Below are 27,968 nucleotides of genomic sequence, written 5' to 3' on the forward strand. Positions count from 1 at the left end.
TGTGTGTTTACCTCCGTGGCCAGAGCTGGACACAAACCTCCAGCAGCTCCACCAGCCCTGAAAAAGAGACTAATGTAAGCTTTCATCGAGCTCAGTCCTTCGCGGGTTCCCCTCCGAGCGTCAGTGACACCTTAACAGAGGTGAGTTTATACACACACGCGTAAATAAATATAAATAAATATTATAATCATTATTAAACACTGCGGCTAGCCTAGCCACCAGCTAACGTTAGCCTAGCCTGTCGTGTCCCGTGATGGAGGATCGTGAACATGGCGCCGTCCAAAACAAACAGCTGAAGTTAGCCCGCCGTGTTCGGTTCGGGCTCGGTCCGTGAGTTCGGGCAGAGCTTCACGTGTGTAAAACAAACATGTTTATTCCGTCGACGAGTCGGTTTAATCTCCCGGTTACCGACCGTTAGAGCTACGGTTAGCCGCGTAACTGACATTAGCTTCACAGCGCCGCCTCGCTTCCCGCACAAACACTTGTGATTTCAGTCGCTGCTCGCCGCCTTTGTGTTCATAATTCAACACTTTGTGTCATCTGGGTTTTATTCAGAGACACCTGAAGCTTCCTCTTTGTCTCCACGAGCTTTAGACGACAGGTAGCCTGTTAGCATCACAGGTAGCAGCGCTCGTGGCCTTGCGCCGCTGCCTCTTTGTTGAGCGCGCGCTGCTTTAATCTGTTTTTTAATTATTATTATTATTATTACACAGATTTATTGTTAAAGTTTGTAATGAGCAGTTTGTGACAGCTTCTTCTTCTTTCACCTCCCATGTCTTGGTCTCCTCATGGCTGCATCCTTCACACCTGTCCTGACTGTCAGTGGGTTTCTATTGAAAACATTGTGTCAAACTTCATGCTTTCACTAATCGACTCACGACTCGATACGATTCTCGATTTTTTTTGGTTAACGATTCGATTATTTATTTAATTTTTTTTTTTTTTTATCAAAATGAGCTACAGACAAATTATGACCAACTTAAATGATCTTTTTTATTTGTAGGCAAAACAATCTCAGGTGCTTTTTTTTTTTACAGAAACTCTCAAACAGTTTGTGTTCTCTTACATGGTCATCTTTACGGAAGCCCTAAAGGGTCATACATACCAGTGTTGATCCAAACTGAGTGGGTCACGAGTCACCAAACAATATTTTTAATGATATTCGGGTCGTGATCGGTCGGGTTGTTTGAAATAAAGATGCGGGACAAAAAGCCAGATTTTCCCAACACGTGGAACTGAGCAATGCCATTAAACCGCATTTTAAATTAATATAATAACTCAGTAATGCCAGTTTTATGTAGCCCGATGACGCTACGAAGTTAATTAAGAGTATACGGTCCCTCGTTTATCGCGGGGGATACGTTCTAAAAATAACCCGCAATAAACGAAATCCGCAAAGTAAGTTTTACAATTATTATACATGTTTTAAGGCCGTATAACCCCTAACCACACACTTTTATACACCTTTTTACACGCATTTTGTACAGTACTCCCTTAATTAATCAGGACACAGAACACAATGCGCGTTCATACTGTACAGTACACTGTAAAAATAAAGCATGCAAAATTACACTAAAAAAATCCGCGAAACAGCGAGTCCATGAAAAGTGAACCGCGATATAGCGAGGGACGACTGTAGACTACTTTTTAAAATGCGGGTCAGGAAGCGGGTTGGGTACAATTATTTGCTGCGGTCCAAGTTCAGGCAGGTTAGTTTAAAACGTCTGTCGGTGCGGGTCGATCAAACATGAACCCGCGCATCACTGATACATACATACATTTTATTCCACCCGTTTTCCCGTGATAACGAGATAATTAATCCGAGATCTGGAGAAAACAAAACGATAGTCTAGTGTATTAAATCATTGCAGTGTAGCAATGTCAGAGGAGCAGGAGTCTCAAAACATTTCAAACAGTTACTGAGTTTGAAATACAGATAGTCAGTTTTGATTTTGAGGGTATTTATGACGACATCAGGCTCAGTTAGATTTGTGATTAGAGATATGTGATGATCAATATTCTCCTGCTCCTCTTCTTCATGTCATTGTATTTTGCGGCGTAAATTGTGAGTCGGACTCAGATTTAGAAGCTGTGTACATGAAATAAACAAAGTGAGAACACACACAGGTAGATGATCAGAGTTTAGTCCGTGAATCCACCTGGATAGTCTCTGCTTCAGAGACATTTCAGGCTGTTTGTGGATTGGTGGCCGGAGCGTGAGGAAAGAGCTCCTCGCCGTGCGGAAAGAGCTCCTCGCCGTGCGGAAAGAGCTCCACGCCGTGCGGAAAGAGCTCCTCGCCGTGCGGAAAGAGCTCCTCGCCGTGCGGAAAGAGCTCCTCGCCGTGCGGAAAGAGCTCCTCGCTGCCCGGCGTATCTGCTCCGCGAGTCTGTCACGCACATACATACGTCATCAATGGGGATTTATCGTTTTTATCGTGGGATGACATAATCTTACCGTGGGGAATGTTTTTGACGATATATTGCACATCCCTACTGTAAATTATGACCTGAGTTTGTTTTGTTTTTTTAGCTGTTATCATACAGTGTGATGGCATGTGGCAGGAAAGATTTCCTGTATCTGTCCCGTCGACAGCGGCGCTGTAGCATCCTGTCCTGTCTGTCCACTGTGTGATGGAGAGGATGCTGCTTGTTGTCCTTGATGGATAAGAGTTTATTCAGCGTCCTCCTCTCCACCACAGTCTCAAGAGACTCAAGTCTCAGTCCAAGAACAGAGCCGGCCTTCTTGATGATCTTATCGAGTCTGTTGGTGTCACTGGCTCTGATGCTGCTGCCCCAACAAACTACAGCAACAACAGACAGATCTCCAACATCTCGCTGCACACGTTGAAGGATCTGAGCTTCCTAAGGAAGTAGAGTCTGCTCATCCCCTTCTTGTACACAGCCTCGGTGTTAGATTTCCAATCCAGTCTGTTGTGGATCACCACTCCTAGGTATTTGTAGTCCTCCACCTCCTCCACCACCTCCCCTCTGATCTGTAGTAACTAACGGAGGTGATTCTTGATGTGGATTTACATGATGGGGGGCAACAGCAGCGCTGTGTAGTCTTTGTTTACCCCGTGAGACACACAAACCCCTCTCAACCTGTCTTCTAATTGTCCTCCAGTGGTCGCACACCTTGTCTAATTGAATGGGGAGAGCAGGTTGCCGTCCTGTCACACCTTGTGCACTTGACACAGAAAAAGAAGAAAAAAGAGACGCTCGCATTACTCACCGCCACCTCGCCGCTGCTCCCGTTCCCTCCTTCACCTCCGGCTGTGTCGAGTTGTTGCAAAGTTGGAAGTTATCTTTTGATAGTAGCGTCCATGTGAGACAACGTGCAGACGCTGCAGAACCTTTAATTTCACTGAATCTCAGCTCAGCACTGCATTTCATCTAATCAGAGAGATTATGACAGCAAGAATTGTTTTGCATTGTGTAGGATTCTAGTTGCATCTCGTGGTCTAATCGCTGTATTGCAATCTTCTCATAGTATAAAGACTTGTAAAGCTGTGTCTAGAGTCAGTATTTAGTTTGTCTGTTCTGGGTAATGAAGGTAGCCTCCATGGAAGAGGAGCCGCTCCCACTCTAGATATAAAAGGCAAAAAAATTACAAATTATAAAACCAAAAAGATTCTTATTTTCAGCTGATTTTTCTAAAAATAGAGGCCCTCAGTCTTACACACTGGACCTTTTTAAGAGGAGTCCAGATGTTGACTGACTGCTTCAGGTCACAAATTCTCAAACTGTGGTGCTACTTGGAGGAATATATGTTTTTAGTGAAATTATACAAAACAAATTTGAGTTAATTTAAACAAAGATATCACTGGAATGTGATTTTAAAAAAAGTTTTGTGTTCCCTGTAATGTTTGTTTTTTATATCAACCTGATGTGTCGTCACTATAGTGCATACACACGTCCATGATTAGTCATTAATTAAAATGTGGTTTGAGATAGTTGAGTGGTGGTTTCAAAAAGCCTGCATGCATAGCTCCAAACAGGAAATATTAGTGTGTTGATCAGGAGTACACCTGTGACACCGAATGGTTCTTGAACGGGTTCAGTTCAGGATTCAACAGTCAACAATAATGGATCTCGTTAATCAGAATAAACTGTGTGAACTCTCCTTGGTTGAACAGGGTCTGCCTACGCTGCTGGATTTTAACTCCTGTCACAATAGTGATACTTGGGAGGTGGTATGAAAAGTTTGAAGTCCAGATGGTGACTGACTGCTTTAGGTCCGGGTTTCTCGAACCTTCCACACTCAGTGTACACACAGGATGAGGTTTATTCGTAACAAGAGACTTCTTAAAACATATTTATTTTCTTATTGTTGACTGTTGTTGCATCTTGGAACAGAACCAGAGCTACTTGGATGGATGGACTTATTTTAGAATACCTTCCTGCAAACTCACAGTTCAAAACAAAGTATTATGGTTGTGTTAAATGTGTCTAAATGAATTTATTCGATGAAATAATGAGATTCCTCTGCGTACCACCACTAGTACTCGCAGGACAGTTTGAAGACCACTGCTTCAGGTTGCATCAGGTTGGTGTTTGTGTACGTGAGCCCAGGCTGTAGATGCTGCCAGACATATGAAATATTATGACCGTCTCAGGCCTGAGTACAACCTGCAAACGACCACACGCCCTGTGTTGATTTTGCATTTATTTGCTGTGGACTGTGCTCATATCTCTCTTGCTTCTCTTCATGCTGCACCACATGAGAAAAGTGTGAAGATGAACATCCTCTGTCAACACACAGCCGCCTTCCCCCTGCGTCGCTCTCGGCGTTATTCTGGTTAGCTTTTGGCTGCGATTTATGAAAGTGACATCTTAAGTTTCACGGATGGTTAAGAGGAAGACCGCATAAAATTAGATTTGAACGTCTCAAGATATTCAAGGGGAAGGCCGGAGCCTGTGCACCGCAGCAAACAGGCAAAGCGGTGTCTTCAGAACCTTTTGGAGGTTTCTCCTCGTCAGACGCTTTCTGATGTCCACATGGCATGAAGGCTGTCTGAGGCATTAAGAACCTCTTCTTGATGACGGTGACATGTAATGTTTTTTTTCAGGAGGAAACGTTGAGCTTAATCCTAAATCTGTGTCTTGTCTAGCATGTGACATCAACTCAAAAGCCCCACACAATTATTTGTTGCTCAGTTTAACAGCTATTAGAAGTCACAAGTGTTAAACTCTGCATCCAGTCAGTAAAACAAGGGGTGAATCAGGGGGCAACAAAAAGTTATAAGGTCCTTATTTCAACCAGGAAGGTTGACAGAGAGTTAATAATTTGCTCTGTTGAGGAGAATGAATGAAGCGTTTGTGTCCTCACGTATATTTTTACCATCGAGTCAGATCTGTGTCCATGTGTAAAATAATATCTGAGATCTGTGAACAGGGATGCAGTTATTAACCAGTTTTTATTTTTGTCACTTACAATCAAAGTTGCAACATAAACCAACAACAATGCAGGAAAAGGAGCATTGACGTGACTCGTGCTCCACCTCTGTGGTGGCAGAGATCTGGTGGTGATGGAGCGCTGAGTTTGATTTACAGATTCTGATCACACGGACTCTGCGCTCACTTTTTAAAATAGTTTTCAGGGTTTTGTCTGTGACGGCTAGAGTTCAGTTCAGATAATGCTGGAAGGAGTTTGTCTTTGGAGGAAGCCGTCCTCAGCAAGTCTGGACAGACCTCACCACCATTTAAATGACAAAGCTGCATCACATGGTCCTAAAAACAGCTGGTTTCTGACTTGCAGCACTTTCTTTTCGGCTGTTATTTTAGTGAGTATTGTGACGGTCGAATTGCAAAGTCACCCACCTGATCGTGGTTTAATGGTCAGTAACGTCTTGAAAGACAGTCACGTGTGATTCTTGTGGTCCTGCACAGTCTTTGTGGCCTTTGTGTTCGCACGTCATCACAGCTGACCGCCGTGTGCTCTCGTCCTGGAGGGAAAACAGTGGCTCTTTATGTCACGCCGCTCAGCACAAACTAAAGTTTTGTTTCCCGGATATCTTGATGATTGGCAAGAATCCTATCAAATAAAAACAACTTGAGCAGACAGAGGGAGCTACAATATAAAACGCTAACACAAAAACAAGTGAAACAAGTGACTGCTATGTTCAGGCTGTTATCATTATTAAACACAACACTGGTGTTCATAGAAGAAAAGCAGATCCATCGTCTGATTTATATTTTTGTTTCCCACAGTTGAAAGATGAATAAGGAAATCATGTCACGCGTGGTGAAGAAGAGGCAGGCGGACCCCAAGGTGGTCCAGTATGTGTGGGCGGCCATCGAGGTCATCCGCAATCAGAAACAAATCGCGAACATGGACAGGATCTCCAAGTAAGTTCACAGCAGATAAGACCCATACGATGATGCTTTATGTCTGTGCGTGTCTTTAGACTAAAACACTGAGAAGAAATCAGACACATGGTTGTACATTTTTGAGAACCGGAGGTGAAATTACGTCGCAAGAAATTTTATCTGGAAGTTTTCAACCTTCTCTCGAGCTTTTGAGCCCCCACGTTTGTAAGCCACTTAATGGTTTGGCCTCCTCACTTGTCCTCAAGTTAGAAACTCTCTAACAGCTCAATGTTTAAAAGGTTTCAAGTGATTTGAAGCATGATGATGACCTGAAGGGAGAAAACAGCTTCACACATACAGACAGACATGTAATTACTTGAAGCTCCTGAATGTGAACATGTCGCGTTACATAAATCAATTCCCCCGATGACCCGCGTCTGCCGATCTTACGCTACTTCACAAATCAACTATCTGTACTCACTTTAACATTTTTACAAAAACAGAAGATAATAAATTTAGAAAGATAATTGATTGATTTGATTCTTCATCTGTAGTGTTACCTTATTTTATGGAGGCAATTGGATCTGTAAATGGGTGGGAAGCCGGTGAGGGATGGTCTGTTTTTGTGTGAATGTGGGATTTAATTCAACCTGACATCCTGCAGTTATCAGGATTTCATTGATTATTTTCATATTAAAACACATATATATTATACTAACACCTACATTGGGGCAAAAAAGTATTTAGTCAGCCACCAATTGTCCAAGTTCTTCCACTTAAAAAGATGAGGCCTGTAATTTTCATCATAGGTTCACTTCAACTATGAGAGACAAATCCAGAAAATCTGATTTTTAAAGAATTTATTTGCAAATTATGGTGGAAAATAAGTATTTGGTCAATAACAAAAGTTCATCTTAATACTTTGTTATATACCCTTTGTTGGCAATGACAGAGGTCAAAGTCTTCACAAGGTTTTCTCACATTGTTGCTGGTGTTTTGACCCATTCCTCCATGCAGATCCCTCCAAAGATTTTCTATGGGGTTGAGATCTGGAGACTGGCTAGGCCACTCCAGGACCTTTTTAAATGCTTCTTACGAAGCCACTCCTTTGTTGCCCGGGTGGTGTGTTTGGGATCATTGTCATGCTGAAAGACCCAGCCACGTATCATCTTCAATGCCCTTGCTGATGGAAGGAGGTTTTCACTCAAAATGCTCATTGCCCCATTCATTCTGTCCTTTACGTGGATCAGTCGTCCTGGTCCCTTTGCAGAAAAACAGCCCCAAAGCGTGATGTTTCCACCCCCATGCTTCACAGGAGGTTTGGTCTTCTTTGGATGCAACTCAGCATTCTTTCTCCTCCAAACACGACAAGTTGAGTTTTTACCAAAAAGCTCTATTTTGGTTTCATCTGACATTCTCCCAATCCTCTTCTGGATCATCCAAATGCTCTAGCAAACTTCAGACGGGCCTGGACATGTACTGACGGAGAAGTGTGTTACTGATGGTACAGCTCTGTGCAGGTCATTCACTAGGTCGCCCCGTGTGGTTCTGGGATTTTTGCTCACCGTTCTTGTGATCATTTTGACCCCACAGGGTGAGATCTTGCATGGAGCCGCAGATCGAGGGAGATTATCAGTGGTCTTGTAGGTCTTCCAATTTCTCCCACAGTTGATTTCTTCACACCAAGCTGCTTACCTACTGCAGATTCAGTCTTCCCAGCCTGGTGCATGTCTACAGTTTTGTTTCAGCTCGTTGGTCTTGGCCATAGTGGAGTTTGGAGTGTGACTGTTTGGGCTTGTGGACAGGTGTCTTTTATACTGATACCAAGTTCAAACAGGTAGCGAGTAGAGGACAGAGGAGCCTCTTAAAGAAGAAGTTACAGGTCTGTGAGAGCCAGAAATCTTGCTTGTTTGTAGGTGACCAAATACTTATTTTACAGAGAATTTACCATTTAATTCATTAAAAATCCTACAATGTGATTTCCTGGATTCTTTCCCCCCCATTCTGTCTCTCATAGCTGAAGTGTACCTATACAGACCTCTCCTCTTTAAGTGGGAGAACTTGCACAATCGGTGGCTGACTAAATACTTTTTTGCCCCACTGTAATTGTTTTAGCAGTGTTGTTACAGTGACAGAGGAAAAGACTGGATGCTTGTTTTGACTCCTTGCCATCCTTGCCATGAAGTTAGCCACCTTCATACTGCAGTCTTCAGAAGAAACAGAGTTTACAGCAGGTTTGGTTCAGCATCGTTATTTTTATTCGAGCGGGGACGATCACCTCGTTCAAACTGAAGACGGATCATCCTCGGCACACCTCGCCGATCAGGACGGGGGCAGAGACTAAATGAAACACTTAGCACATCTCATACGGCAAGCTGGCGAGCACCTTGGTCGCTGGCCGCCTGCCAAATGATTACCGGCAGCGAGTGGCTGTTGTCATGGCAACGCTAAGCAGCGGCATGCAACGGATAGGCCTGTCCACCTCCTCCCTCATCACCACCCGTCCACCTCCAACCTATCCAGTCCCACTGTAGCTTTATTTCACCCAGCGAGCTCCATGAAGGTGATGACTTTGGTTTGGGGCGAATAATTAACTGTCCCCTCTCTCACATCGCTTCAGGTGCACGGCAAGGTCACAACCGCAGCGACCAGGCTGCTGGAAATCAATTAGTTTATCATTAATTAAGCTTAACAAGTAACAAGGAAACAGAACAAAAGCAACACAGGAGGCAGGTTTATTAATAACAGGATGATTATTTATTGAATCCTTAATGAAACCAGTTCAAGGGTTCATTTGTTGGAAAGCGGTGCTCCTGAGCCGCACTTCTATTCCTGATATTTCCCGTTTGGAGCCATGTTTCACCTCCGCTTACTATCTTTTTGTCACATTTGAGCTCGTGTAAGCATTCCAGAGGTAACGTGACTGAAGCCAAATATTTCAGGAAATGACATTCCAGCCGTTCAGTAGTCTATTTTCATAAGAGAGCCGGTGGCATTTTGATAGTATAAAACGTTTTTACGTTTATTTAATTTTTAAGATAAACGTGATGGTACTCGTACTATAGTTTGAGAAACGTTGCATTAGATGGTTCCAGCTCCAACATTTACTGATTTTCTTTCTTTATTTGAGAGTTAACTAAATATCTTTTAAATTTTGACAAAACAAGTAATCTATTATTTTTGACTCTGTGGAATTAGGATGTGTGTTTTAGTGACCAAATTCTGACTTAAGAAAAAAAAGGAAATACTCGTTAGTTAAAATGATTCAAGCAAGTTTGTCATTTTCTATGATTTATTATTATTTTTGTGCTCATAAACGAAGAGGAGACCAGGCTGGGTTAAAGCTACACGTTGCACGTTTATCACAGTCGTTGTGATTTTAATTCTAGAAAAACTGGAACTACAGAAACCTGAAGCCGCCTGTCGCAGGTCGGAAGATGATATCAGAGTCAAAGAGCCTCGTCAGGGTTCCCTGGTATCCTGGTTTAAGTAATCCTAGTCTGCCTTGTGTCCACCTCGCTGACACACTATAGGCCTCTCCATTGTAACTCAGGAGTAAATACAGACTCTCACCTGATTCCCCACTGACATATTCTGTTCGTTGGCCGCCTGCCACAGCAGAGGAGACACGACCTTCTGAGTCAGCAGGCGGCTGCAGGAATCAAGCGGGACATTATTTCAATCACATGTGCTCCCAAACTAGAAAACTGTGGGAGCGTTAGAGGAGGAAACAGATGAGAGAGACTCTGCCTCTGCTTGTAATTTCGACCCACATGTATCTTTAATCAGTTTCTCGGGTTGTATAAATCAAATTTATGGAGCGTCGGGGTATTGTTGGTGGAAAATTACAAATCTGAGAGGCAAGTCATTTTAAGACCGTAGAGAAAAAGAATGCATGCACGCTCTCTGACTAATGATCATGACGTGTACACAGTTATTAGAGCGGATGTCGAGGGTCTTGAGCTTCACTCGACTCATAAGCAACAATTTAAACCGCCGGGCTTCACGGCTTAGTCGGCATTAATATAATTACAACAAAGGAAGGAGCTTAATTTTAGAAAGAGGAAGGAGCAGGTTAACACCCACATCCAGCTATCGGAAGAAATCAGAGTTCGTTCACCTTAAATCACCTCGGGGGCACCACCCTTAGTCTTATTAGTCTTTTTAATCTGAAGGTTGCTACAGAAATATTATTCATCTATAAGGTAAAGATCGCTTGGCAGACGTGCAGAAGAGACGTTTCTCTGCTGGAGCGGTGTTGTTTCTTTGTGTGGACGCCTCTCGGCATCTTTGACTCGAGCCGTCTTCTCTGTCTCTGCAGCAGACGTCTCCACACACACCCGTCGGCTGGAGGAAGTGAAGTGTGGATTCAGGGTTTCTTCAGCTAACATGTGTTGTGTTAGAGCACAGACGTTGATTCTTGCTTTGGCAGGACGCTGAGCTTCGGTATCTCAGTGTGCAGACAGCTCTTTGTAGAGTCAAGCTTACACTTCCCTTTAAGTATGAGTTATGATCAGTTTTCTGAAATGTAGACGTTCATCTGCGAGTCCAAACTCTCGCCGTCTTTGTTCAGACATGTATGAGCATCCACAGTTCACGTTAGCACAGTCTCAACAACAGCATGATAATATAAAGCTTCACATTCTTCTTATATTGTTATTTTATCACTTGATACATTTGAATTCGGCATGGCGACGTCATTTCTCTGTTTTATGGACTCTTTAGTCTTCCGGTCCTTTCAGCAGCACTGAATTTCTGCATCGAGCAAAGCACAACCAGGCTGAACTTGGCCGTGAGGTGCACTGAAGCCACAAATCTCGTTGTTCCACTTGATGGAGACCGGAGATGGTGAGGTTGTCGAGGTGACTTCTTGCAGGCCCGTCATAATTTGAGAAATTCTTTCTTTCAAAGGTCTCAGGACAGCAGAGAACGTTTGTCAGTTCTCTGCATGGTTGTAAATTTCTTCCACGTCTGCGCCGATGTTTCCGCTTTTCTGATTGGATCCTAAATGTTCATGTTTGAGCGACCCTGAGCACAGCTGCCATTATTTCTAATCACTTCTCACCCTCCACCTGTCCAGGTACCTGAGCCGTGTGTTTGGCATGCACCCTAAGGAGACTGCCAGACAGCTGAGCTTGGCCGTGAAGGACGGCCTCGTGGTGGAGACCCTGACTGTCGGCTGCAAGGGCTCCAAGGCCGGCATCGAGCAGGAAGGATACTGGCTGCCCGGGGACGAGATGGTAGGTTTGAACAGGTTCCTAACACGGACAACAGAGTTCACGAAAAGAGACGTTCAACCCTTAAACATGTCAGATCACACACACTTTATTTCTCAGTAGTGTGTATCGTCTTTTTGCTCAGACATTATTTTTCTCTTTTCTCATGTGAACTTCATTTCCTCTTATTTCCCTTGTTAGTTGTGAGGATCAGTTCACAGTGTATCAGCTCTACCTGGGGAGAATCCTCATGCCTTTTTTTTTTTTACTGTCTCTGTATGAGCACTTAATGGATTACTGTGCGAGCGGCATTAGCATGTATTAGGTGGCTGCTGTAATCCCAGTGCTTTTTGCACCGGGGTAGTAATACCTGGGCAGCATCTGAGTACCAACTGTGAAATCTCATGCAGGAAAAACAGAAATAACTGACAGGATTTGTATCAGAATAGTAATATGTTGAGAAGTTTTGGACTTAACATTGATTCAAGGTTGATTTTTCTAGTTGAAATCCTTGAATTCAAGGCTATCTGTTATGATTTCAGGCCATAGATCCTGGAAAGAAGCATGCAGTATTAAGGGATTTAATAGTTTTTGGGGCTTCACAAAGTGTTTCCATGATCTGTTGTTAAAATCTCTCAAGATGAGCTCAGGTCGACTTTTATTTTGAAGCGGCAGGACTTTTAAACACTACTCTCTGAATCACTTGCAATCACAGGAGCCGAAAGCAGAAGGAAGCAAGGTAAGGGCTGCATTGTTTTTCTTCAAACTCAGGGTTTGTTCTTCATTCGATCACTTCATTTTTTTTCTCCTCCCCTCCCTTCCCCTCCTCTCCTCTCGACTAACATCATTCTGTGAGAAATCGGCTGTGCCACATGCAGTGCAGTCAGGGATTTGAGTGAATCTTTTTATGCAGGTTGCAGAAAACAAAAAAAAAGAGAAACAGTGTGGTGTGTTCTGGTTGGTGAACGAGTCGGAGGCTGTGTTTTTAAAAATCACACAGAAAGCTTTCAGCTTCCAGTCGTCTCGCACTTTCGCGATGTCTGCGATTGAGTCCGCTCGCTGCACCTTTTTTAAATTAAATGAATCACACAAGGTGAAAGCTGAAAACACATCAGGTTTCACATTCGGCCTCACAGTCCACTATTTAAACACACTGCCAGAAGCCACTCGCTGTCATTCAGTCACACTGTAAAAAGCTTCATGAAAGTCCGTTGCAGCGCTGCGTCTACGTGGCCAAATTTCTTGTGGAAGTGATTGATGATGATAAAATATTCGTGCTCGCTACTCATCTACAGATGTGCCGTTGCTTGATTTCTTTTTCTTTCTTCTTTTTTTTTTTTTTAAACAACACAAACTCGGTGCAGCACAAAGCTGTGTCCAAATATCTCAAGTGTTAATGACAAGCTTCAATAAATTTTAACGTGAGACGACAAGCAATGCCAGCATAGCCGCAGGTTGGTAGCAAGCATCTGTGCGTTTGTAGTTTTTTTTGGTCTTTGTAGTTGTAGTTCTCCTCAGAGGAGGTGTGTTCTGCCGTGTTCTTAACTTCTGTCTGGCATGCTTATTTTCCTTTTTTCTTCATTTAATTGATAAAACACAGGGTGGAGGCGGGAAAGGGAAGGATGTGGGGGGTGGGTGGTGGTTTGTGTGGTTGTGCTCTTTTAGTTTTCTCTGTGCCTGCTACTCAGTAACACAGCCGACTGGTTTGTCCAGGTTAGCGAGCGCTCGGCGGACAGTTTTTTTGAATGCGAGGCAGTGAAAGCAGTCGTCAAACGGAGGCAGCTCTCCCTCCACAGGTGCCTGGATTCAATCCAACTGGCATGTGCCGTGTCCTCGTGTTGACCTCAGCGATATTTACTTAAACAGATAACCAGACTTTTCACACACTAACCTTTAAAAAAAAAAAAAATTGCACTGAATCCTTGAAAACAAAAAATAAAACGCACAGCCTCACGTCAGATTGGATTAAATCCAGGTTCGCCTCGAAGTGACTGTGTGTGAACTCCTGAAATCTGCACATCAGACAGTTGGATGCATGACGATGATGAACGTGATATGATGTGTTGATGCACTTTGACAGCAACAACTTGTACACTGTAAAAAAAACACGTGATTTCATTTACTAACCCATAATTTTGACAAAGTTGTGTGCAAACATTGTTTTTATCTTTCTGAATGTAAACTCTGTTATTGAGTGCGCAGTCCTCCGCTAACAGCATATACAATTTATACACTGGGGAGTAAAAGCGGAGAGGTGCTGCTTCACGCCCTCCTCCATCAGGCTTAAACAATTTCTGTGCTGTCACATCTTTTACCAAACCCTTCTGTCTTCTCCTTCAACATCATAGGCAGTGGTGCAAATCACTGAACAGGCCTGCTCTATGGTAATATTGGACTTTAATATGATTTTTGCATCAATGTGATTTAAGGGCTTTGATTTAATTAGCGAAATTTAATACTGCTATTGTTAGACTGATGATTATATATTAATATTTACAATTATTTGACTGTGATAGAAGATTGTATGCATATTGCCCACCCCTATTCTCAAGAATTGTCTAGTAAAAATGAAAAATATCGGCTGTAATTTGTGTAGATCTGTGCCACTTTTGTTTATTAGTTCATGTGTGACCTAAACGTACACCAGCCTAGTTTTCTAAGATCCAAATCTGCATTTTTTAGTCACAGCACAGTGTCTGAACTCTGACTGCAGGTGAAGGCAGTTTGAAAGAAGCAGGAGGTGGAGACGAATCCTGGAGTTTTTGTTTTGTGTAGGTCATTAGAAGGCACGCTGAAACCCCGTCGCTCGGCCTCTCTGGGCTCCGTGGCGTGTCCCAGCTTGACACCGCAAGCATTGGGAAGGTGGATAAAGGCAGCCAACCCCCTCTGGCTGCCTCAACCCCTCCTCTGTCCCCATCGCTGTCCAAGTCCCTGCCTTTTGTTGGCAGCTTTTAGTCAAGGCCCATTTCTCCCTCTTAAAAAAAGCACAGAGGTATTTCACGGATGTTTAGAGAACGCTGTGATTTGACCCGAAAAACTGATTTTCTGCCTCAGTTTTTCTGATTTTTGCTGGTGAACTTGAGGGATTAAATGTTTCTGAATCAGAATATTTCACACTGACACATAAACAGTCTTATTTTAACGTCTTCTGCCTCGCTGCTGCTGGTGCTCCTCAGGCTTTATGTGGCTGTAACGATATCTTTTGATTCGGCCCGACTCTCTCCACACGCCCGTCCTGTTACTTTGCTGAAACCACAGACTCCGTGTCCTTGGCTCGGAGAGCTCCAGCCTTTTGAAGTCAGCCACTTGTCTTTCATCAGACAGTCCAACAATAGTGAAGTGCCTGTTGACATTCGACAGAACTCAAGGACCATTTTTATATTGTCAAGTGTTTGTGTTGGTGGAGAGTCTCTTACGCTCTGAAAAAGAAGTCCTTTGAGGAATCTGTGGATGGATTTCATTATTTCACACGTTTGATTGTGAAGTCGTCCTTGGGCTCTTTTCATTCGGGAATATGTGAACTCAGCGGTTGCACTTGACGTGTTTGTTCCCAGATGAACCCACAGAACTGAGAACGCGATCTAACCGTGATCGCGATTCGGTATTTTGCTCACATCCTGCAAATCTGTGCATAAACCAGAGAACGTACCGAAAATGCAACAATCCACAAATCTAGCTGCACGTACCGCCTCGTCGTTTGTTCATTTATAAGTTTATCAGTTTCTGTGTTTTCTAACTTTTAATATTCAGTACATCTTTTAAATCATTTAAGGATTCAAAATAAAGCAATCAAAACATGTTCTGCATGTATAAATATGGAAAGAAAAAGAATATCAGCCGCTCTGTTGTTACTTTGAACGAAGGTTTTCAGGAGGATACGAAGGATTTATTACATTGTTGACACTGCCAGACTGCTTTGAGAGTAGGGAGCAATATTTTTAAGGGTTAGTACCGTGAATATTTTTACACCAGGCGTTTTCTATCGCCAAAAAGACGAGGTTCTAATGTACTGATAGGACGGCAGCTCATGATTTATTACCCTATTGGTTAAGCAGTCATTCGTTTAGTCTTTAAATACTTTTAGGTTTTAAACAAACGGCCGTTCTTGTGACGTATCCGGCGGTTGTAAATGATCCTGTAAAAGATCCTCCCGAGGGAACCGTGGATTTCCAGAGTGTAGAGCGCTTCCTCCTGGCAGGTTCTGCTTCTGATCAGTGTCTATGGCGTAGCAGCCACATTGGCAGAGTGAATGTCAGAGCTGTCTTCACTCCTTTTTGTCCTCATGACTATTTATGGTTGGATTTGGGCTCGTTTTTATCCCGACACTTCCGATGGAGGCAGTCCATCAGGTTTAAATCTGCATGCGTGTCTCAGGACAAAAGAACACGCTGCAGTGTGATTTCAGGGTAGGAAAAAAACACAAGTAAGAAGATGATATATTTACATAGCACACAAAGTTACAAAGTTAAAACACAGAATAGAAACAAATGCTGGTGGTCTATGATTGAAACCACAGCACTGCTTCAAACTACAGCACATGAGCACACGGAGAAAGAAATGAAGAAAGAGACTGAATCTTTCACTGAGCGACGTTCAGTCACGACTCTCCTGCTCTCCCCTGCCGAGTCGGTCCAGACTGTGAGTGGGAGGAGTTGGACTCTTGACAGGTTGACGAGGAGTTGAATTTTTTAGCGGTTCAGACTTCCCGTCTCCGCGCCCTTCACTTGAACCCATTAATGAAAATGAGTCTTCGACAGGACGGCTGTAAACATGTGCGTCTTTGTGCTGAATAAGTTGTTAAATTTGCATTTTCACAGGACAAAGGCACGTTATAATATTTATAATTAACACAGCCAAGCTGTGGCTGAGTATCGCTTTAAATCTTTACTATAATACGACGTAAGATGTCCAAATTATGTACCAATACCTTTAAATGATACTTTTAAATACCTCACACTGAAACATCTAAAACTTTCTAAAGGTTTTTTCATCAATAAATTCACGTCTTTTGGTTAGAATCAGGTTTTCAAAGGAAAACGCCACAAATCTTGACCAGATATTCAGCGCCAGTGTTCGGGTTCAGTATGCCGGTACAGCGGGGTCGTCCTCTCATCACATGATCGGCGGTTTGATCCCGGGCTCCTCCAGTCTGCATGTCGAAGAGATACCGAATGATTAAAAATGTAAATATGTGATGCTTCAGGCACATTTGTAGTCTGAGTGACAAACCTCAATATTTTCATACAAACAGGCAGCAGCCATTTATTTGAATGCACAAAGCACTGTAGGGTGAAGATTCAAGAAAAATGATGAGGAGACATGCACGGACATAACTACACATGTTTTGATGCAGTGAATAGATTTCTCTTCTTTCCTGTGATTATCAGATCAGGTTTTGTTTTTTTTAATGGCAGCACAGTTTGAGGTAACTCAGTACAACAGATTTTAACTCTGTACAAAAGATTTTAACTCGGTACAACAGATTTTTAAATAATCTTTTTTTGGCCTTTTTTATGCCTTTATTGATAGTACAGCTGAAGATAGACAGGAAGCAGGGGGCAGAGAGAGGGGGAGTGACAAGCAGTAAATTAGCCGTCCGATGCGGGATTCGAACCAGGGCCAGCTGCAGCGAGGACTATAGCCTCCACACACGGGGCGGCCGCTTAACCCACTACGCTACCGACCGCCCCAGTACAACAGATTTTTAACTTAGTACAACAGATTTTTAACTGAGTACAACAGATTTTTAACTCAGTACAACAGATTATTTTTGGCAGCCAGCTGCTCTAGAAGAGAAAAGGCGAGCTGAAAAGCTGTTCAGCATTATTGTGATAAAAGGTGAGATTTATTATTCAGATTTTAGCTGGTTAACAGTTTTTTAAAATTTAAGACCCCTGAAGTTAAATCCGTTCTATCGCCACCTGCTGTCACTAACTTCAGGACTTTTCTTCACTAGTGTTACAAAAATCTTTTAAAAATCTGGTATATTTATATTTTCACATTCAGGAGGAAAGTGTAAAAATATTTCTTATCAAAATTAAATTAGTGTTTTTTTCCGTATGATTTCATTGCTCCAGGATCTGGAGCTTTCAGTCACCATAGTTGGACGTTGACACATGTTTTCCATGCAGTAGCACGATTTGTTGGATTGATGCATTTCGGTGCTGCAGCACTTGAAAAGCAGCGAGAGTTTTGTACACCATGCAGCCACTTCAACAAGACGCCAGCCCACGTTCTCTTGTTTTTAGCTTTCTCTTCTCCTGGTGCTCCATCACACACATCTGTAAACCTGAGAGCTAGTTTGAATTAAAGCTGGAGGATGAAGGAAGTTTGTTTCCTCCCCTGCCGTGGTTGGCGGGTTGGAGGGGGGGGTCACCCAAACTTGTGCTCTGCCGTGTCTTTGGCTGCAGGAGTGGGAGACGGAGAGCCACGACTGGTACTGCTTCGAGTGTCACCTACCGGGCGACGTCCTCACGTGCGACAACTGCTTCCGGGTTTATCACCTCAAATGTCTGTCGGAGGACTTCAAGCCCAGAGATGGAGGATCCCACTGGCAGTGTGTCGTCTGCAGGGTAGGTGGTCAAACTCTGAGCGACGCACAAATCCATTTCAATGTCTCAGATTCATCGTTTCTGTGTTGTCATCTGTGCTCGTGTCTCCTCCTTATTCCTCTTTTCATTTCCTGTTTCCTCTGCCAGGCTCTGGCCTTTTTCTATATGTTTGTCCCTCATTTGTCGTTATACAGAACTTATTCTATTTACAGGGTCAGATCAGAACCTGCTGTGATTTAAACGTCTCTCTCTTTGTCCTCGTCCTCCTGCAGGGCAGTAAAAAGAAGAACCTGAACAAACAGGAGATGAGTAAATATCTGCGCTTCATCGTCCAGCGTATGAAGGAGAGGGTGAGAACAACCTTTATTTATTTTTATTTGTTTGACTTGTTCAACTCATGTATAACTAAAGACTAATGTTTATTGCTTCGTCTGTTAATTCTTGAAGCCCTGATGAGGAACTTTTAATTTTTTTTGTTGGTTCTGGCGACCCCTGTAGACAAAAGCAGGAGTGTGTCCACCTCCCTCGTTTGATTTTTGAGGGGGAACCGTCCCGATCCGACCCGGTGACAGGCTTCAAAAATAACTTTATATGAACACATGGTCTGTTTGTTTATGTCATACAGAGGCATCCGTATTTAACTGAAGTTCTTTTTTTCATTGTTGCGTGAAAGTCGACGGTTCTGCACCGTGATTACAAGCTGCTGTATCAGTCTATCGTCTTATTTTTTAATGCAACAGTTCAGCAGTTTGTTTACATTGTGTCTCTGAAGGAGAATGTCTCTGTGTTTGATTAATTGATTTGAAATCCAAGTTATTGTAATTTTTCATAGCAGAAACATCATTGATGTTGTTGCAGGCCGTGGACCTTAACAAGAAAGGCAAAGACACTAAACACCCCATGTACAAACGGCTGATCCACACCGCGCTGGACGTCACAAACATCCACGAGGTAACCATGACGACCGGCGTCTTTTCACTGAGCGAACACAAACTTAGAAAACTTGAGACAGCCACCTTATTGTTTGTTTGTTTTTATTCGTCTCTATTCACATTTCGCCAGATTTGATACGATTAAAGCCGCGTGGATAAAAAATCAGCTGCTCCGTTTATTATTTCAAACTTCAGGTTTAATTATAACGATTCATTTCATATATTTCTATTTTTATTCGTCGAGATTCATGTTGAGATAAATTTATTTTTAATGGTTATTATTGGTAATAATTCAACATGAGTGACTGACTGAGGTCAGGCAGGACTCTGCTGTGCTGTGGTCAGTCGTGCATCACAGCAAACCTCTGCCAGACACGCTGGAGCACTGCCCAGACCTGTGTGTGTGTGTGTGTGTGTGTGTGTGTGTGTGTGTGTGTATACACACTGCCCTCTCCTGGACCTCTCACACACACACACACACACACACACACACAGCATGTGAATAGACGTCTTTGTACTCCCTCTCTCTGACCACCTCTCTCTCTCTCTCTCAGAATCTGTCTGAAGGAAAATATAAAAGCTTCGAGGAGTTCAAAGCAGACGCTCAGCTGATCGTTCACAACACCGCCATCTTGTACGGAGGTGGGTTCAAGTTTTTTTTTATGTCGCATCAAATCAAAAATCTTGAAGGATTTGGACGAAACACAAACAGACGTACAAGACAAATGTTTAAAATCTGCAAAATTCAGAATTAAAATCAAAGAACAAATGAACAAGAAAACTGAATATTATTATTATTGTTGTTGTTGTTGTTGTTGTTTTTCAGGGTTACTGTGATGTTTATGTGGCTGTAGTATTTTTAAAAATGCGCCTCAGCTTTTTGGTTTCAGCTCGAAATTTGACTTCAAGAAACATAAATTGTAACAAAAAAAACTAATTTACTGCAGCGATGCCACCATGCAAGTGTTAAAAATATATTTTGTTAACTGCAACACGGGTATGAATAAACATGAATAAACAAACAGGATTTTCTTCACTAAGAAAAATGTTTCTCTCCGGTTAGTTTGATGTAAAACTTAAACATTTGAATCTTTTTTAAAGCGACAGTTTGTTTGCCGTTTGTTTCAGTTCACAGCGACCAGGCCGAGATCGCACGGCTGCTCTTCAGCGACACATGCCACGAGGTAACACTGTTCCACTCTCACAGCTCAGAGTTTTAGTTCAAGAGCTGAACACTGAACTTTGCTCCGCTCTCTCTCTTCGTGTTTCTTTTCTCCTCCAGTTGAATGAATTGTTGTTGTGTAAGAACTGTTTCTACCTGTCGAACGCCCGGCCAGACAACTGGTTCTGTTATCCCTGCGTAAGTACAAATACCACCTGTATGTCGTGACAGACGCAGTTTTATCTGAGAGGTTTTTGTCGTAGTTAGAAATCCACTCCTGGGTCGTATCTTTGGTCTGTTAGGTTTCTTTTTGTGTGTGTGTTCCCCCCGGCAGACCCCCAGCCACGACTTGGTGTGGGCCAAGATGAAAGGATTTGGCTACTGGCCGGCCAAAGTCCTTCAGAGGGAGGACAACCAGGTGGACGTTCGCTTCTTTGGCCACCAGCACCAGAGGTTAGCACAGCACACAGACGTCACGACAGCAACACACAGCTTCACTTTCCTCTTATCTAAAGATCCATTTTGCTCCTGGAAGCCGTGTAAGAAGATCTCTGATTCAAGGTTATTATAATTAAAGAAACAGGCCAAACACGTGACGTGGCTCACATTAGTCTTCCAGAGGTTGTAGTGCAGTATCTGAAGACACTGGAGTCATGAAACTAGAAGAGCATCCATTGGTACCAACCTCATCGAGCTAGTTCAGCTAGACCGTGGCTTTGTCCGCTGGCCTCATGATATCTGAATGAAAATGAGTTGTTTGGCCTCCCACAGGTTTCCTCTTCACAGACATTCCCACTTTACACTAATCCCATGCAGCTTTGCATGCGGCATGAATGTGGTTACCTTGGCCCGGTGTATTTGAATATTTCTGCATGCGGAGTCCCTGAACAGGATTGGAGTTGCCTGAATTGGGTGTGACTGGAAAGCTGAGATTCTTGTGGACGGTCGTGCTCAGTTCATTTTAGTCTCACTCTTTAAATCGAGCTGCTGTGATCTCAGAGGTAATCACAGCCTGTGCGTTCAGAGGACGGATATTCACAATAACAGGGAAATTCCCTGAATATCAGTTTAATCTTCAGGTTTCCAGCTATCGGATGACGTAAACCAATTCTGTTCAATCTTCTTCTGTTCCTCCTCAGAGCGTGGATCCCTGCAGACAACATCCAGGACATCAAGGTGAGCGTCCAGCAGCTGCAGGTGAAGCGCAGCAACGGTTGGAAGAAGGCGTGCGAGGAGCTGGAGGTGTACCAGCGCTTCCTGAGGGAGGGTCGCTTCTGGAAGTCCAAGATGGAGGAGGCCAGCATGCCGCACCAGCACCTCCAGCAGAGCCAGAGCCAGAACCAGAGCCAGAGCCAGAGCCAGAACCAGAATCATAACCAGAGCCAGAGCCAACGGCCGCAGCAGGAGAGCAGCGGGAGGACGGACAGGCTGGAGCGGACGGACGAAGCCGAGTCCAGCATCTCCTCCACCAGCAACGAGCAGGTCCGACATGTAAGTGTGGTGAAATAAAAACAAACATCTCTCACCATCACAACACACGAAACACTCACACCTTTTTATTCTTAGTCCTGATAGTCCTGTGATAAAAACATGAATCCACCGCGCGCTGCGGAAACTTTAACAACAAAACGACAAACCATGAACCAGATGTTCAGAGAGAGATGTATTCAAGTTAAAGTTCTAAAGTTAAACATGGAGAAAATCAAAGTCACAGTCATCAGGTGAAATAAAGCTAACGGCGCCATCTGGTGGCCTAACTGCACATCACTACAACATGGGACAGGTATGAAATATTTTATTAGATATTATAATCATTCATAAATTATCACTAACATATCAGAACAACGAGAACAGTTTTATGATTCAAAGTTGAATGTTTGTTTTGTATAAAATGTTATCAATGAAAGTTTTCTCAGTCTGCACTGAAACAAAGACGCAACACGAAGATATTTCATATTTTTGTGAAAGTTCTTTTATTCAAATTTTCCAGCTCAAAGGCAGCCAGGAGCCGAAAGCGAAGAAAAGCCGTCGATCTCAAATGGTCGAGCCCAAAGAAGAAGCCAGTGTGAGTTCTTTAGATCACAGATCATCATGTTTATGTGGAGTTGATATGTTTAATGTTTTGGTTAATCATGTCTATGACCCACATATATAAATTAATATTAATCTTTTTTCCATCCTCTCTCCACCAGGACCCGGAGCCAGAGATGGAGGCGGTCAGCTCCAGCCAAGAGATCCCGGTGTCGTCGGCGCCTCAGCAGCCCGAGAAGCTGTCGGTGTCCACGCAGACCAAGAAGGCCAACGGAGGGTCGCCGCGCACGCTGCACCGCGGCACTCAGACCAGCAGCGACGGCGCCTGCCAGAACATGTGCCACGAGAAGTACACGAAGGTCTTCAACGACGTGAAGGAGATGATGAAGGCCGACAACAAGAGGGAGACGGAGAGGGTGGTCAGAGAGGCTCTGGAGAAGGTGTGTTTGAGTCCGAGCGCTGCTCAGGTGTGTGTGTGTGACAGCTTCAGTTTAAAAACCCAAACGTCTCTCTGTGCCCTCAGCTCCGTGTGGAGATGGAGGAGGAGAAGCGCCAGGCGGTCAGCAAGGCGGTGGCCGGGGCTCAGGCGGAGATGGAGAGGAAGTGTAAGCAGGTGAAGGAGAAGTGTAAAGAGGAGCTGGTGGAGGAGGTGAAGAAACTCGTGGCCCAAAACAAACAGCTCATCTCCCAGACGAAGAAGAAGCAGTGGGTGAGTCCTGGACCAATCAGCTGTAACGAGACTAACGCTCCTCCGTCTGTCACGGCGCTCCACCCGCAGCCCGCCACACTTTGTTTACCTGCTCAGATTTTCCTGGTTTATGTTAAATACGCGTCTACACGTGTAAACATGCTACGTACGTCATTTGTTTCGCTTTTGTCTGTTTTGCACGGGGTATTTTATTTTGAAAATCCACCGGCTTCTCTATGCGGTTTCTGTGTCTGACTTCCTGTCAGCTCGAGGTTGCTCTGTGTTAAATTGACGCGGGCTGCTCAAAAATAGAACATGAAGCCGAGTGGAGGTCCGCTTCTGAACCGGGCCGCGGCGGAGCCGTGGGGTTTAGAACATTGTCTAAAAAGGCAAAGTGCCGAAAGTTACATAGTGTGAGAACAGAGACACGGTTCACCTGATCACAGGTCAGTGTGGGTCAACCGGAGGTCAAATCTGTTTATGACAGAAAAGTTTCATAACGTTGCTTTAAAATGTTCCAAATAGTCCTAGTCGACTGGTCGACTTATTGGTTGATACGTTCTGGGTCGACCAAAATTCTAAATTGTTTACAGGTAGCAGCCTGTCTTCAGAGAACACCCCCCTTGTTTTCATTATTTTGGATTAGCCCAACCCACTAGAGACCGGTAGATTAAAGAAGATCCATGTGATTCAATGTCCGGAGGTTTAATTGCTGAATATTTATTTTTTTATAATTAATATCATATTAATCACAGTGTTTCCCCTTCCATTCTGTTGGCAGAGTCCCCCCCATAATAAAAATAGTAATAAAAATTTCTGCTGGACGACTCTCCCCCCTCCCGCCGCCCCGTGGATAGACCACCGCCCCGCCCACAAAAAACCTTGTTAAACACTGTTAAACATGTTTCAATAGCCTAATTTAGTCTAATAATTGTTTATTCGTTTACGGCAGCATCCCTATATATAGTATATATATCAGTATATATTTTCGGTAATCATGGGCTACTTATATTGTGCAGATGCACGTGATGCATTAGTCGATTTTTAGTCGAAGTTTCAGGGTTTCAGTCGACAGACAATTTCTTTGGTTTGATTACAGCCCTAGTTCCAACAGAGATTTAAAGTTTTGTTTCCGGCCTGTAATCGTAGCGTCTGTGTGTCGTTGCAGTGTTATAACTGTGAGGAGGAGGCCATGTACCACTGCTGCTGGAACACCTCGTACTGCTCCATCAAGTGTCAGCAGGAGCACTGGCACGCCGACCACAAACGAACCTGCCGCAGGAAGAGATGAACAAGCCCCGCCCCCTTCTTCACCCTACACAGCACGCCATTGGCTCTCCTCCGCCTCCTCCTCCTGTCAGTCAGTGTCTATAACACACAAACACACACACACACACTCCTCCCTCCTGCTTCTCTTACTTGCCTTCCTGAAAACTTTGTGGACCCGACGTTTTTCTGCGTGAAAAGAGCAATTTGTTCTCTCTTATTTAACGTACGCATTGTCTGGATTTTTCTTTCTGTATTTGTTTATATTTTCTCTCCTCCGAATCGTGAACAGATTGCTCGTGAGCGCGGCTCCACCGCAGAGTTTTTTGGTATGATTTTAAATCTTTTTTTTTTTTTTGTTTTCTTTACTGAAGTGCTAATTTTAAGCTCGTGTCAGAGAATGTTATTTAAGTGTTGAGTAACATGAGCATCAACTGAACATTTTATTACCTGAATTTTTAAAACGACAACAAACAAACAAAAGTAAATAAATCACTTTTTCTTACTGTAAAATGCAACAAGTCAACGAATCAAACGCACCGTCGGAAAAAAAACAAACAAGTCCCATCGCAGCATTGAACTCGCTCTGCTTTCATAGAGAAACTATTTAAAATGAAAAAAAAAGACAAAACACTGCTTGCACATCTCGATGGCTCACAGACGTTAATATATTCTTTGTTTTTTTTTTGCGGTGGATGGCACCTTTTTATCGTTTCTACCTAAAATCTTCTCGTCCTGAAGTCACTTATTGGGGACAGGGTCACAGAGTCGGCCTTAAAAGACGCCGGCAAATTAAAGCTTCCATGTATTATTATGATTAATATTATTATGCACATTTTTTTTTTTTTTAAAGTCAGATATTACAAAAAATAAATTGGTTCTAAATTGGGCGGGGTGTATTGTAATCTTTCCTGAGCTGGATCTTAGAGAGGTTCCATGATTCGACACTTTCTTAACAACACTTTTTTTGTAATATTGCCAAAAACTTTAGTTCGGACCTACCTGAGACGTCGTGGCGAGTCGTCTGTATATTTTTTTTTCCAGAGCGTCGTCAGTGTCATTTTTATTTTTTACAGTGATGTTCACTCGAATCTTTCACTGCTTTCTGCTGTAGTTGGTGGTCAGTGCCTCTTTTTTTTTTTTTTTCAGGCTACATGCATGTCAACAGTTTCATACTTTGTCTTTTTTCATCATTACGGTAAAATAAAAACACAAAAAAATCAAATAAAAACTTAAAAAAAAATGGAAAGACCAGAACTTCTCTGGTGTCTCAAAGCAGTGACGACGGATGGACCAATATATAAAACATTATGCAAATGTGAATGATTAAAATCTTTTCTATCGTTTTTTTTTTTTCCTGCGCTGGATGTCGAGTGTCGATGGTGTAGAAATATGGTGCTTGGATTCTTTGTTATTTTCTCAAAGCGGCAATAAAATTGCCAGTTTTTTTTTGATTTTTCTTCGACACTTTTAAAAGTTTGTTGTTCCTCAGTTATGAAGATTGACTGAACGGAGGAAAGAACTTCAGTTACTCTGTACAGACGCGTCGCTTTGTTTTTACACACAGATTGCTGTTTTATCAGTTTGTTGCTTCTGTTAACGTGATGAATAAAACACCGTAAATTCTCACATAGTGGGATGATCTTATACACTTTGCCCTGCTGCAAATTTAAAAACCTCCTTCATCAGCTCGGTTTGTGTGCAAAGTCAAAAACAGTTTTTCCGTTCTCTGCTAACAGAAAATAATTCAACACACGAGCCGACAGACCGAACGTCAAAGACAAAGAGATCTTCCTGTGGCCTTCTTCTCTGCTGCAAGTACAAGTATGTACTGTATGTTAGTACACGAGAAATTCATGTAGGAGATGATGCAGTACATGCTACGATTGTTAGTTAGAGTTAGTTTTCATTATTGATCAATCTACCTGTTCATTTATTAATTTAAATTCTAAAATAGGAGAAAGTTTTAAATTGTCCATCGAGCCCAAAGAGCAGAGATACGTACAAAATAAATGATCGATTTGTTTAGTCAGCACGCTTCCTTTCACCTGGAAGGCTTTTATTGTGAAGTACACACAGGAAGTGTTGAGTTTTCTAAACATCAGCCTGAAGTTCGATATTTTTCTTAGTGTGAATAATTCCCATCGTCCGTCTCTCGATGCTTTGACTTCCTGTCTGCGGCTCCGACTCACTGATGTAAATCTGAAAAAGCACAAACATGACGGAGGAAATCATGTTTCTGTGGGGGGTTAATCCACGACACACACACACACACACACACACACACAAAATATCCAATTATTGTTCATGAATATTTGAATGACGGTTTGTATAAGAACAGTTGCTCACTATTAGAGAATTTACGGTAACTGTTCCAGACTTGGACATGCTCGCTCGCTCGAGTCTTTCTTTGGAAACTCATTTAAGTGTATCACTTTAAGATTTAACATGTTATTGTACAGTTCAGCTGATCTTTGATTTCATCCTGCTCATTTTTTAAAAAATATTTTATCTCTGGAAAGAAAATGTTCTCCCGTTGTGTTTCACCAACATCGTCTGTCATCGTCATTGCACTACATGTAAATAAAGAGTCATCCTGTCGATCTCCCTCCTGTTATATATGCACATTGTAAATTGACTCATGATTTCAGCTGTTTGTTATTTTCTTCTTGTCCTGTATTCACAGCGATCTGGATGACTGTTAGTTCTAGTTTTGTACAATGTACAACCGTTACCATATCAGCTCCGGCTTGTGTTGTTAACCACGACACTCTGAGGCGTGTGTCACATTTTCCCAGCATGCGTGTGCGTTCCCGGTTCGATTACTTTTAATCGCTTTTTATAAAACTCGAGTGAGAAGCCGCACCACGCATCGACGTATCCCGATATTTCAGTGAGTTGTTTAAAACGCACGAACCGATTTCATGTTACACACACACACGTGACCTGCTTTTCTTTGACTGTTTTTATATTCGTCCATCCAGCCGTGAAAAGATTTCAGTGTGAAAAGTTTTTATTTTTTCTCCCCCCTCCGTATGTGGAAAACTTTTTGATGTCATTCCAGTTTGTATCTCTGGTTTTTAACTGCATGAGTAAAAGGTGTGTGTGTCCGCAGCTCCTTTTTCTTTGTTTTTATTTTCTCCATGTAAGAGAAGACATAGTTGCACTCCCTCAGAGTAACGCAATATGACAATGATCTTTGTTTTTATTTTACTGGAACTTCAGTCGAGTTAATTTTCGAGTAAAGCCGTCAGATTGTCGCCCACAACGCGACTTCTCGCTGTTCTTATTCCAGAGTACTTTAGTTCATCATACTATGAGTACAAGTACTGTACTTATAAAGTATTCCTGTACTTGTAACTGGAATAAAACCAGCGTGAAGTTTCCTTTTTTCTTTTTTTTTTTAGGTCATCTTGTTCTGTCCATATGTAAACTCAATTGTGGCTTAACATTTTCTATGCTCCTGACATTTTTTTGATGCTTTAGCTAGCAATATGTATATAAATATATTCTATGTGCTAACATGGAGAAAAATAAATGTATCAACAAGTTCACGTGTTTCCATATTTTGTTGTTTTTTTTGTCCATATTAAGATAAATCTTCTGACATGCCTTTAAAGTGATGGTGTTCAAAACATTTAAATTATTTATTTAAGAGATTATGTAAACATTCCTGAACATACCCGAACCACAGAGGTGAAATATCAACAGTACAGCTGCGGCCTGTCAAAATAAATCATTTTAAAACATCTTTCTGGATGATGATTACACGGGACTACTTTCTATCGAAGAAGTTCTTGTAGAAATCCGACT

The 27,968-nt window shown here is 42.7% G+C and overlaps 1 protein-coding gene across 5 annotated transcripts; it reads left to right on the forward strand.

Moving 5' to 3' along the window:
• On the forward strand, positions 1–27,707 carry zmynd11 (zinc finger, MYND-type containing 11). Of its 5 annotated transcripts, XR_003463910.1 has the most exons (18): positions 1–140; positions 6,211–6,348; positions 11,390–11,549; positions 12,241–12,264; positions 13,874–13,909; positions 17,936–18,097; positions 18,349–18,426; positions 18,935–19,027; positions 19,563–19,650; positions 20,137–20,192; positions 20,291–20,368; positions 20,505–20,623; positions 21,310–21,661; positions 22,161–22,235; positions 22,363–22,641; positions 22,725–22,910; positions 24,058–24,249; positions 25,895–27,707. XR_003463910.1 is itself a non-coding variant. In XM_010746943.3 (17 exons), exons 2-17 carry the CDS (start codon positions 6,218–6,220, stop codon positions 24,178–24,180), a joined length of 2,040 nt encoding a protein of 679 aa, XP_010745245.2. In that variant the 5' UTR covers positions 1–140; positions 6,211–6,217; the 3' UTR covers positions 24,181–27,706. The 5 variants fall into 5 exon arrangements, 4 of the variants coding, with proteins under 4 accessions (XP_010745245.2, XP_010745246.2, XP_010745247.2 ...); XM_010746943.3 differs by having other exon boundaries at positions 24,058–27,706; XM_010746944.3 differs by lacking the exon at positions 13,874–13,909 and having other exon boundaries at positions 24,058–27,706.
• The last annotated feature ends 261 nt before the right edge of the window (positions 27,708–27,968 follow it).

Source organism: Larimichthys crocea, chromosome II (genome assembly GCF_000972845.2).
Source record: "Larimichthys crocea isolate SSNF chromosome II, L_crocea_2.0, whole genome shotgun sequence".
Taxonomy (NCBI): Eukaryota; Metazoa; Chordata; class Actinopteri; family Sciaenidae; genus Larimichthys; species Larimichthys crocea.

Bases quoted from the DNA above. Each gene is read 5' to 3' on its own strand.
- zmynd11 (XM_010746943.3), top strand. From the start codon at position 6,218: ATGAATAAGGAAATCATGTCACGCGTGGTGAAGAAGAGGCAGGCGGAC. The intron at 6,349-11,389 runs GTAAGTTCACAG...CCACCTGTCCAG, and splicing joins AACATGGACAGGATCTCCAA to GTACCTGAGCCGTGTGTTTG. The intron at 19,028-19,562 runs GTAACCATGACG...TCTCTCTCTCAG, and splicing joins ACGTCACAAACATCCACGAG to AATCTGTCTGAAGGAAAATA.